Below are 12,852 nucleotides of genomic sequence, written 5' to 3'. Positions count from 1 at the left end.
TGCCTGGGCCCTGAGATGGGCACATATAACACGAGTTTGGGTCCAGCATAACAAAGCCATGACCCAACCGGCAGTGACTCCGGGTGCCTTTGGCTGAGCCCTCACCCGATGGCCACTCACGCAGCATCCCCAAGGAGAGGGCTGTGAGGACGGGACAGACACCCTGTTTCAGCCAGCACTCAGGAGAGTTGTATTTGGTGATAAAGATGCAAATTGGGCAGTGCCTTCGCTCTCTGTGACAGCAGGGACCTGGCTTAGCACATAACACAAGACTTGGGTCCAGCCAGAACTTCCCCTCATCTCCATCCTAACTTTGGAACCACTTGCAGTTTGCCAACAGACCCTCCCAATCATCAGTGGCTTTTGTGGGTCTTTATGGGTGACAGGTTCTGAAGTTCATGAGATAAAGCATTATTTGATCTTTGTCCCTCCCTCTTTCCCTCATCCCATCCCCAAGGAACAGCACCGGAGCAGGTTACCCAACACTGGCACCACCACTGCCTCACCCATCGCCTTTACAAACTATTTAGGGGCAAAGCTTCTAAGAAGAAGTCCAGGGTGAGGCCAAAGCTTCTCCTTTCTCAAGTCTCTGGACCCCACAACACTGCTGTCATCCAACCGATGCAGTTTTACTCTAACAAGCATATAAAGCCTTGAAATCTTGACTAACTATTCCAAATCTTAATTTAAAGCTTGTTCGAGCTGAACAGACCCAACCTACACCAGCAACTACCAGAGGTGGGGAGGCCACTGGGCATTCTCTATCTCAGCCTTTAGCAGGATGATTAAAGCTAACAGTTTGTTGGGTGACAAGTGTATTGATTTGAAAGTTCTACTTTTCACCTGCACAGAAGAGTTCTTCTTGTATAGTAGGTTTTTCTATATATTGTTTCTGTATGTACTGTACAAGTAACTTATTCTTGAATAATGCAATTTTACCATAATATAAAAAAATCTGCTCTTAATAAACTGTTTTTAGAACTTTGTTTCTCACTTTTAGTCTTTAGTCTGAGTCTCTCAAGGTGCCTGGATACTGTATTTGAACAGATACTGGATGCTACAGGACAAGAAGCCTCCCTTAGATATGGAAAGCAAAAGACAGCCTGTGTGAGGGAGCTCTTCCTTCCCAGAAGCTTCATTCAAGTCTGTGAAGGTCTCATGCCCCCTGCTGCCCACCTGAGCATGAATTCATTCTGGTTTACTGCACTGCTGACATGGAAGGACCAAGACAGGAGCTGCAGCAGTGTCTGTATTCCCCTGCATGGTTTTCACCAAACCACAACGTGCTGTTAACTGCTGTCCATGACAGCTTGTGCAGTTCACTTATCCTGCCTCCGAAGTACAGCTGTATTATCACCCAGTTTAACCAGCATCATCTCCCAGTGCCTAAAGGGGCTACAAGGTACCTGGAGAGGGGCTTTGGACAAGGGCCTGTAGGGACAGGACAAGGGGAATGGCTTTAACCTGCCAGAGGGGAGATTGAGATGAGCTCTTAGGCAGAAGCTCTTCCCTGTGAGGGTGCTGAGGCGCTGGCACAGGGTGCCCAGAGAAGCTGTGGCTGCCCCATCCCTGGCAGTGTTCAAGGCCAGGTTGGACAGAGGGGCTTGGAGCAACCTGCTCTAGTGGAAGGTGTCCCTGCCCGTGGCAGGGGGTTGGAACTGGAGTGAGCTTTAAAGGTCCCTTCCAACCCAAAACCAGTCTGGGATTCTATTATCTTTTGGTTAACCAACATAGGATGGAACCACACAGCACAGTGAGGAAAACCAATTTGCAAAGCAACGGGAAACTACTCTGCGCTACTGAAGGAGGTGGCAGTCAGCTCCTTTCTTCAATCCTTTCCCCCACCTTTACAAGCTGTTTTGCTAAGGAATGCTTACCCTGATTTCTTCCTTCCCTTCTCCAAGCAGCAAACACTGACTTGTGTAGTTTTATCATCTTAAGCCTCCAGGCCCAGCTCTGACATCTTCAGTGTAGGGCTGAGGCTTTAGGGACAAGAAATAGCACAAGACACCTGCAGAGAACCTCAAAACCTTCCCCTTGTTCCTGCCATCACCCTGCAAGTCACATACAAGGGATTTGGTGCCGTGGTAGGACACACATACAACAGAAACACCCGGCCAAGCTTACCTGGTGCTACACAAACCACTCGCTCCCTTTGGGATGGAAAGCTGGAGAAGACATTAAGGTAAGGCAGTGGTAAAACAAGACACAAACACTGAGCAGGTCAGTTTTTAAAACTTTTTTTATTTTTTAATTTTTTTTTAAGTTTTTATTTTATATATCTACAAAGTAAAAGTTTTCTTAACTTAAAAGTTACATCACTGTCTCACGATAGTGATTCTCTCATCAAACGTGATTATAAATAATTAATTCATCAGTTTGACGATTAGAAATTCCTTTTTTTTTTTCTCTTTTTTTTTTTTTACTGAACCTGTTTCAAGTTTAGTTAGAAGTAAAAGGGATCTCCAAGTCTTGATTTTTAGTGAGAATAGCAGCAAGAATCACTCTTGTTACTTCTTTCGCTAGCTGATTGAGTCGTAACTTTGAAGGGTCATTAAAAAATAAATAACTTCCAGTTTTCAGCAAGCAGAGTTGGGGCACTTGCAGGACTCAAGATACAGTGCATGGAATTATGGAATAGCCCACAAGTTCCTAAATGCCTCTACTCAGTCCGAATCTCTCCCACTGCAAGATGAACTGTTAGCATTCCTAGTGGATGTTACAAGAAATCAATTTCCTTTTTGTGTTTTTTGTGGTGTTTGGTTTTTTTTTTTTTTTTTTTTAAACAAATAAAATGAAATTCATAGGTTTTCTGTGCTTCCAGTTGGCAGAAGCAGCTAGGAAGGAGGGTATTGGCCTACACAAAGGTAATCCAGCCTTCAGTTATTCCAGAATGAGACCTTACCAACTGCTGTTGGTGGGTAGACTTGTACTAGTACAAAAAAAGTTTCAAATGTAAATAATAAAATTGGGCAAGCCACACAACCAGGTTTGCTAATTAACGTGGTCACCCGGGACAACTATGCTGAGGCTCAACCTTGTCTCCTTTTAGTTTTCTTTTCTTTCTTTTTAGTTCCTTTTGTTTAAATTTAGAGAAGCAAACAAAACCCTGCATAGCAAGATGTCCTTCGGATGGTTTCGTTTCCCTACCTAACCCCTCAGAAAGCAGCTTTGTTCTGCTCACCACATCCCCCAAGAAACACAGATCAAGGTAACTAAGTTCGCTTAACAATAGTTCAGGAGGACTGGTTTGGAAATGAATTAAGAAAGAAACCTTAGAGGGTAAGGTTAAATTTAAAAGCAGAAAGCACGTCTATTCAAGCACCATCCTCTTCCCAAAAAAAAGCTGCAGAAACGTTACTCTGAATTAAAGGTAGAACTTCAGCCTTGTCAACTTTATTCAGGCTCTAAACAGCTCTACCCCCAAGCAACGTTTCACATCGTAATCCTCAAAGGCCGAATCCCTTTTCATTCTAATAAAAGCTCAGACTCATTATAAACACAGGCTAACACAGACCAGTCCATCCCCCAACGGCAAAACCACGGCAAAACCTGGAAGAACTCATCCCACAGCATCTGCAGAGTTAGCCAGTTTGCTTCTTCTCTAGCTGGAGTAGAGAAGTCTTTGCTCATTAGCTACATCTCGTACGCTTTATCTAGGCTCACATTTGGGCTGGCAATGTACAAATGCAAATGCAGCAGCCAGTCTGCCTTCAGCACTCTACAAGGACATCTTTAGGTTGGTTTTTTTGTTGTTCTTTTTCCCCACATCTGGTTTCTAACAGTTCTTTTCACTACTACGACCTGGCTCAGTTACGGTGCAGGTCTCCCGGGCACACACTCCTCACCTGAAGGGTGCGTCATATAGGGAAATGTTGTTGTTGTCGAGACTGGAATGGGCTGTAGTGCACTTTGAGCGATGGCGGCTTGGGGACCACCAGGTGGCTGTGTCGTCATTAGCATCATTGGAGCATGGGCAGTTGGGTGAGAAGGAACCATTCCTGACTGTACATGAGCCTGAAACAAAGAGCTCTTTAGTATAATGGTCACAAGGAGGCATCACTCCTGGCCACATGACTGTCAAGTTTTTCTCCAGCTGTAGCAGTAAATCTGGAGATTTATTCCATTTTAACTAATTAAGCGATAGGGATTAAGTCAGCGATCTTAACACAAAAAAATAATAACAAAACAACAACAAAAAAGGGCTTAAATCTTTACTGCTGGCTCCGAGTCACATTCTTAATTTTAGCCATTTGGACAGTGAGCGCTGGGAGAAACTGCCAGCATTAAACAGTGGGGTCAAAACCAAAACAAACCCAAACAAACAAAACCTCAGCAACAAATCTTCAAAACATTTCTGTTAGTAACCTAGATCAAAGCACTTCCTACGCAGAGAATGCGCCGGGTACAGACACGAACTTCACACGCGCTGGGAGGCTGGCATCCCTTCCTCATTGCACAACTCCACATTCTTTGGTGGCTCCCCTGCCTGAAACCACTCTCTCCAGTGACCTGTGCCCACGTTATCGTTCATCGAAGCAGTCGTTCTAAGATGAGTGATTTAATCCCTTTATACTGTTAGGGCAGCTTTGTTCTGTTTCCAGTTAAGCTCATCACAGTTAAAGTCCTTGTGTAATCTAAGGAATCAGAGTTAAGTCTTAGCGGAAAAGGGAGATTACTCTTCAGGATGGCTGATCACCTCCTGACAAACAAGTTCAGTAACTTGTCAGTTGGCTTCGCTAGCTCAGAGCAGTTTATGACTCTAGAGGTCATCAATTTTTTGGTTTAAAAAGCTAGTAAACGCTAGTTTCTTAAAAGCACATAACATTAAGGAACTCTTAGAGCTCTCGGTGGGTTTCTCTGGGGGGTGGGGGGGAAGCATTTATTATCTAAGATTTGCTTTGTCCTTCTACCATATCCCATTAACAGAGCACCATGGGGCAGTAATCGCAGTGTCCCAAGTTTCACATGCCAGTAAAGACAGATAGCAGGGTAGTGGCTACAATTTTATTTCTTAAAGACAAAAAGGGTTACTTGACTCATCACAGACATTCCTCAAACTCTTTTATCAGACTTGCGCTGTACTAGTAGCACTCAAGAAGCCTTTAAAGGCAGGAACTGCAATTCAAATCTCACTCTTTGCTCTAAAAAAGGCTTAGAAGATAAGGCTGTGAAAACAGAAATACCTTTCAGGATCAGCACCATTTTTACTTTGACAAACATGCTATTATAGCAGCCATCGTTATAAAGCAGCTATTCATATAGCAGCTGCATTCAATACACACATTGGATGAAAATGTTCTGCTGTGGCTCAAACGCTTTGCAAATTGGCAGCTGACAGGACTCTAATGAATTTTAAAATACTGTTTCTCAAGTGAGATATCTAAACAGCTCCAGATTCATCTGTTTCTCAAAGGGACATTCAACTGATCCCCCTGTGTTAGCCTAACTGAAATTCCTACTACATGGTATTTCAGAATTGTGTTCAGAAGTTGGAAATGAGGCTGCTAAGGAACTATTAATCCAGTGATTAGTTTCCTCACCCAGGAATAATTACATGCATCTAAAATTTCTTAAACAACTGTAGTTGTTCCTTCACTAGAGATTTTTGAGGAAACCACTTTGCTTTATAAAGTCAGTTAGTTTGGGGTCAATATCATGGAGGATAGATCGTAGTTTTCATCCTACAAGAATTACAGCATTAGAGACTGCATAAGTCAAAAATCCAGGGGAAGGCAGGCTTTCCTTTTAGCAGGCATCGCTAAAAATCCTGACTGAACAGACTAAAAGCTGGATTTGATTTGCTTCAGCAAGGTTTGCTTATTAAGTGCTTGGCACACAGAAAGGAAGGCAATGGTCGCATCCATAGCGCAGGCACGGGCCTGGCCGTGATGTGGAGCTGTACCTCTAAGCTGACCTTGGAACCAACATGTTTCATGTTGCAAGGCACAGCACTGAACATGCCACTAACCCAGGAGCTTGCAGCAAAGACCCTTCCCAAGGGTTGCATGCAGGGCACCCCGAGAAGCTCCTACAATCTAGGCATTCACACCAGTGTCATCACACCAGAAAAGAGCAAGTATCTTGTTCCTGGCAGAAACCAGAGCCTGGGAGGACATGGCAAGAGAAGTCACGTTTGGACATCCTCTCCTTATCCTCCCACAGTAAAAAAGCAGAGAAATTAAAAGCCCAACAGAATAAAAAAAGCTAAAAACTCAACATCAGTAAAACAATTCCTACATAACTAGTAGTTCATTGGCTTAATGAAAGGACCAAAGCAAAGATTTGATCAGAATTCTGCAAGGGACTGGACACCTATTAGACTAACCTCCCTAATTACAGTTAGTCACGATATCCCAAGCTATTGTTAACCTGTATGAGAAGGCATAAGCCACACACCAAGTACTTGGTTTGAAGAAGAAATTGTGCAGGCAAATTCCCAACTAACTCTCCATTCCTTGACAAAGCACGCTAAATCCATGAGATTTAGATACAAAGAAAATCTTTGTAACGCTGCTTTACGCAGAGCTCTTTATTAATTAATCAATCATGTGCTTCCCTTCCCAAAATCCATTGTTTTTTTTTCAATGAGCTGACCACAAGAGAGCAGTTAAGAGAAGTGGATTTCTGATCCTGAAGCAAGGACTGTCGTTAGGTTGCCCAACAATCACCAGGGATCTTCTGCCTAAGCAGGTCGTTTAGAACCACACACAGACATACACACACACACACACACATACACAAGCACACACTGTTTTCTCTTTCAGAAAGGATTGTCTTGCAGTCATCTGAACTGAATCTCACCTATCTCCCGAATTGCAGTGCCTTGCTATTCCCTAGTAATCCTGTCTAATATCCTTTACTGATGTATATGTTTTACTACAACGCAGAGCCTAAAACTGCCACCAAAAGCAGCAATTCAGCCTTCCTCCGCTCAGCTCTCACCTCCAACCTTTCTGTATGCCAGCTCTTCCTGTGCTCATGCAGTGAACCTGAGTAGTGAACTGATCTGACTGAGAAGTAGCCTAAAACGGGGGCAGGGGAGGCACACTTCACATGAATCATTTCCCCAGTCTGGTTTGCTGCATGGCCAAACAGTTCTGTGAGCAGAATGGTGGGGCAGGGCAGGGATGGGAGCCGAGAACTGGGAAGAGAGCTCAATTTCTTTCAGTAGCAGTGCCAGCTTAAGATGTCTTCATTAAACTACAGTTGTAGATGCACTGGGTGTTGGAAGCTGAGGTCCAAATCTCTTGTAAAACTCTAAATAAAAGGCAATGTACAGACAGAAAACCTAAATAACACAACAGGTAGTCTGTGCTGAGAGGTGACAGAATGGAAATCACTTCAGCAGGCCCGACTGTCCTAACTTTTGTGGCATTAAGACATTTAGTCTTGAAGGTTGTTAAACTGTGTTTACCTGGGGGACATGGGCCATGTGTGGCGGATTGGTATATGCAGGTTGAACATGGGAGGGATGAATGGTGAAGACTGTTTGTTGTGCTGTAGGAAAACTATTTTGTGGAGACTGCGTATTGGAGCCTGGCGTCATGGAAGGTGGGGTTGGAGCTAGACCTGCGTGGTAAATTGCCGACTGCTGCTGTGGGTTTGCCAGGTGGAGTGCCTGAGCAGCCTGGTGCTGATGATGCTGCAAAGAAAGATAGAAGATGGTTTAGGTGATGGCCTAGAAGAGAGACACGACTGTTCTGTAAACTACAGTAAGAAAGGTTTGCAAAACTGCTCTCAAAAAGTGGCGAAAGGGTCACCACATCTATGGACATGAGGAAACTCATTTCAATTCCACCAGGGTCATTTCTCCTTGCGCTGGAAAATCATATGAGCAAGAGTGTGGAAAATAGAACCTAGACTGCCAGGTAAAACCAAGGAGAACCAGCAACCATGGAGCTGGGTGCACTTCACACTCAGCTGCACTCAGCCCAAAGTTACTACCAGTAGGTAACTAAGGCACTCAGCACTATCGCAAGGACTATTTTGTTTTCAGCTGCTTGACTTTGATAAAATACAAACACTTTTTAGCATTTATCTGCAATTTCCAATTTTAACTCCACTCATATTAAAGCTCTGACAAAACTCTCATCTTTCCTTAATCGTGACACAGAAACAAGCTATACCTCAACCCCTGTGAACAGGGAGAAATGAATGCTTGGACTCTGATATTAGTCCTTACTAAGGAAAAGGGACTTCCATGAGTTTCCCTGTTAGCTTTTCTAAGAAACTATGTTATAAGCCCATCACCTTTGAGTCCTTAGCCACTGCAAGCAGAGAAAAATTACATTATACAGCTCTACTTCCATCCTTCCAGAAAATAGAGGGGAATCCAGACAAGTCCCACATGAGATCTGTCACATGCAGTTTGTTTCCTACCATTTTTCCTCTCAAATAAACCAATATATCAATGTCAAGCATCAGATGCAATACCTTCCAGCAGAGCATGTTAAACACAACGTAAAAACATTCACTCCCTCAATTCTGTTACCTGCACGGGGCTAGGAGCAGGGTGGCTTCCAGCATGTTGGCTTTGCTGCTGGCCAGTTGGTGTGGCAGAAGGCTGAGGATGCGGAGGATGCGGATGCAGGGTAGCATTAGGGTGGGCATACTGCTGAGCAAGTGAGCCAGTGGAAACTAGGATGAAAGAGAAAAACATTTAACAACAGACACACAACTTGCATCTCATCAAGTTACCATCTGCACTTGAAGGTTTCACTATAGCTCAAACATACTGTAAACATATTCCCTCCCCCTTCTAAAAAAAGTATTTATCTTGCAAATAGCTGAGTTCTTACCTTTTGCGTAGTTTGGTTTTGCAGGAAAGTCTATAAATAACCATAATTAGACAGTTCATCTTCCCTAGTTTGACAATGTAACAGATACTACACAGAACAAAGCAGTATTTTGGTTTTGTTTAAAATATCAAATTCGTCATTTTCATACAATTTAGTTTTTCCTGAAACATACTTTTCAAAGGTGTTACAAGCCATTTTTATTTCCACCATCCAAAAAATTCTTTGGCCTTATACCTGGCTAACCTCACCATGCTACTCTTCTGGAACTTGCTCACAGTACAGTCAGTGTAAAGTATATGCACTGCATGTAAAAGAGCTATAGGGACACACAGTATATACAGAACAGCTGAGAAAACTGAGGCTGCTTGAGCATCAAAGTTTTGCTGAAGCCAGTATCTTGTGCTAGGATAACGTATCTTGCCTCTCCCCTCAAGGCCAATTACAGAGTCTGTTCTGGATCTCCACACTCCATGAAATTCTTAATTCCTTGAAACAGTAGCAAATAAGGTACAAAAACCCAAAAAAGGAAAAACCTTAACAACATAAAACTTTCACCCCAGTAAAACCACATCTGTTGCTACAGCCATACCAGTCTCCAACAACAAACTAGTATCAACAAGTTCCTCTTTGAGGAACCCTGCTCTGTTCTGCTTCAAAATGGGCCACATTAAATAGTTTAGGGGCTTTTCCTTACTTCTGAGGGAATTTAAGTATGAAAAGCCATAATGATAGCAAGCCTTCCTTTAAACACAAAGCATGCAACCAGAAAGCAAGGCCCTAAGAAAATGAAGATGCTTTGCCTACTCCCCTCACTGCTTTTACATCTTGTGCAACAACCAGTCAAGTTTGCAACTGCGTATGACAACGCACACTACTCTCTCCAATATTACAGCTTGCCAAAACAGAGGCTAGTTTTGCTGACAAAACAGTTAAAGCAAACTATCAATCTGCTCCTGAATCTTCCCTGCAACTCTTCTGTCTTTCTTTTGATAGTTCTGACTGAATTAATTACTGCTTATTATTGGGCTACAGCTTATTTAATGGGGTGTATATTAGATGAGAACTTGATGGCCAATGAAGTGCCTATCTGTAGCATACTTTTAGCAGCAATAGGTTTTCTAGTGGTGTTTCCTTGCCCTAGTAAATAAACCTGAAAAGCGGGGCACAGGGAGAAACCTTGAGTTATGCTACAACCATCTGCCTTGTGTATTCACAGCTAGCGAGGTGTGGTTTATCTCCCTTCCACAAGGAACTGTTTGCTGCAGCTCCTGAAGAGTGTCACTGTGCTGGGCTCCGAGTTCATGAATGCACACAACGGCCTGAGTGCATAGAAAGGATGAAAGACAAGATGGGTGGAGAAAATGGACAAAAATGTAGCTGCATCTGAAAGCACAATACTGTTCAGCAAAAGCAAGTCTCAAAAAGACAGCAACCCTACTGTGCTCCATTAACCAGCCCTGACACAATACTACCCTATGCAAATACTTGTTTTCCTCCAGTTTGGCTTGCTATTAAGCTTACAACTACTAGTTCTAACAATCAAACTCACTTGAATATATACGGACAGCATCTTTTTGCCTAATTGAGATTCTTCTCCCCTGTATAGACCACTATAAAAGTCTCTCCTTTACGAAATAACTGCCTACCACATTTCACTTAATCCTGCCCTGCTGTCTTGAAAGCTCTATCAAATCTTTACTGAGCAAATGGTCCAACAGTGATGTGCACTACAGTTTCAGGCTATTAATGCAGATGAACTTCACAGATATTTGTATTCCTAAATTCCTGCAGTCTGGAGGTGATGGTAACATACTTGTGCATGAGCATGTTAAGTGTACTTAAGCACAAGTGTACATACTCATACATCATGAGCATTTCTGAGAGGGGTGCTGAAAACACCTCAGTGTTTTCTACACACATTATCAAAACTACCAGTATCTTCTGCCACAGCACTTTGTTAAGGTGTCAAATGCAAGAAAAGGCTTTTATATATATGTATATCACTACTAAAACTTATTTTGCAGCAGTATCCCCACAACGCTTCTGACTTTCAAACACTGCTCCTTCTTACAATGACCGTGTGAAGATTATCAATGGGCACACTGATCATTTTTACAGTATGAAGTTTTCGGTTTCCTACAGCAGGAAAATTTCTCAACCTCATTATTACACACATTCTGAAGAAGGCCAGAAGTCATTATCTCTGTCAAAGTAATAGAAATAAATGCAGAGAGGGATTGACTTGCCTGCCAAAGGGCATTGCTACCAGCAATCTTCCTCAGCTCTCATCCCACTGCCTCAGCCACAGCGCTGGCACGCCTGACTACAAATTAACTTCAACTCCATTCAAGAGCCTTTAAAATGTATATGAAAATTAATTCCAAGTTGTAAGATATTCAGGGCTTCCCACATCCTGCCACATTACTTGTTAAGAGCCACTGCAATAATGTGGTACTCCCTTAAACCATTTGTGCAATTCATTTTTCATCTCTTCATAGCGAGAGAATAATAAACTAAGTTACTCTGAAGCAGATACATTATACAATAAAACTTCACAATGAAGAATATCTCTCTTAAGAAACCAGTTAAACTGAGGAATAGTACCCTAAAGAATAGATGGAGAAGCAGGGGGGGGATCAAGTTTTTGTCAGAAAGCTGCTCTTCCATAACCCTCTAACATCTTCTATCTATAGCTTTGCACTGGAAGTACCAGATCTTTTATACTGAGGAATTTTTATTTGCTTAGCTTCTCCTCTCCCCCATTTTCTCCTTAACAAATTACTCTAATAAACTCTACAAGTTTGGTTAAAACTACTTCAGATACTGCTGCAAATCACATTTTAATAGTGATATTAAACGTGCTTCTCAAAAAATGTTATTTGGACACTCATCTAAATCCTGTACTGATACTGCATACAAATGAAGAACGGTTCAGGGCGAGTGGCAGCAAGTCTGAAATACATGCACAGATCTTTGTTAGCTCAAAAGCAGGGTTCAAACTTCAACTCTAGAGATGTAAAAGGGTTTCCATGTTGAGCTAGTGCAATTAACAGTTCGTGACAAGCCAAGGAACTCTAGGAGACTAGCAAGCCTGTGAAAGAAGCTTTGCAAAACAGCCATGAGAAATTCACCTGCTTAGCCATAACTAAAAGCACTTTCACTGTGGCTTATGCCAAGGATTTTTGCCTGTTCATCACAACAGCTCACTACGGATATCAGAGAGCAAACAAGATAAGACAGGATGTGAAGAAGAAAAAAAATAAATCACCAATTATCCAACATTTTCTCCCAATTGTTAGTACTTTGGAGCTTTTCCAAATGGCCATCTAGAATCCAAGAAAGTGCTGAGAAAGCTCTAGGAAAGGACAAAACAGCTCTGTGTATCTCCTTGCTGCAAGTAGCCTCAGCTCATTCCAGCACAAACACACTGTTTTTCTCACCCTTTCTGCCTTAAGCTCCCTCTCCCCCTGAAATACTCCCTGGGCTAATGTGCTTCACTTCAGCATCTTTTTGATCAAGCTGTTTCCTACCATGAAATATTTAACTGCACCAACCTGGCAGGGATAGACAGTGAAGAAAAGTGATTCGGTAATGAAGTGAGTAAAAATATCGGATGGATTGAATTACTGAATTCAACTCTACAAAAGTGCAACCCATTTTTCTGAGAGGCAAACAAGGAGCAGTCAGCCATCAAACCCACAGAAGGAGCTGAAATCAAAAGAGGTGAGAGCAGCAGAAATCAAGCAGAACTCCCAGCTACAAGGGTAGATGCAAAAAACCATATCGTGTAATTTTGTGCTTTCCCTGGTAGGAATTTCAATGGTGCCAATGGTGGTCATCGTTGGTCATCGTCCAAAGATGCACTGAAGAGCCTATTTTCAAGAACTGACCAGTGAACAAACTTCAAAACTATTGCCAGACCCAGTAAGATGGTGAGGATAACTACATTTAAAAGACCTGAATGGTAGGAAGCAAAGAAATAGCAAATGTTTCTTTCATAACACAAACATTTCAAGAAGTCATTTTACACAGGTAGAGTGGACTTCACTTA

At 42.4% G+C, this 12,852-nt stretch overlaps 1 protein-coding gene across 13 annotated transcripts in view; it reads right to left on the bottom strand.

The window, feature by feature from the left end:
* Window positions 1-2,417: 2,417 nt before the first annotated feature.
* ATXN2 (ataxin 2) overlaps window positions 2,418-12,852 on the bottom strand; it is a 51,556-nt gene continuing 41,121 nt past the window's right edge. For 12 of the 13 annotated variants that reach the window (XM_030500664.1, XM_030500654.2, XM_030500659.2 and 9 more), the window contains 4 exons: window positions 8,495-8,640; window positions 7,418-7,645; window positions 3,849-4,017; window positions 2,418-2,932 (listed from right to left, as the gene is read on the bottom strand). In XM_030500664.1, the coding sequence (XP_030356524.1) occupies window positions 2,880-2,932; window positions 3,849-4,017; window positions 7,418-7,645; window positions 8,495-8,640 (596 nt within the window). In that variant the 3' untranslated portion in view covers window positions 2,418-2,879. Of the gene's footprint in view, window positions 2,933-3,124; window positions 4,018-7,417; window positions 7,646-8,494; window positions 8,641-12,852 lie in introns of those variants that run through there. The other variant, XM_030500665.2, reaches the window with a different exon arrangement.

The sequence above is a fragment of the Strigops habroptila genome, chromosome 11 (assembly GCF_004027225.2).
Source record: "Strigops habroptila isolate Jane chromosome 11, bStrHab1.2.pri, whole genome shotgun sequence".
In the NCBI taxonomy this organism is placed as follows: Eukaryota; Metazoa; Chordata; class Aves; order Psittaciformes; family Psittacidae; genus Strigops; species Strigops habroptila.
This window is presented reverse-complemented; position numbering and strand designations above follow the sequence as displayed.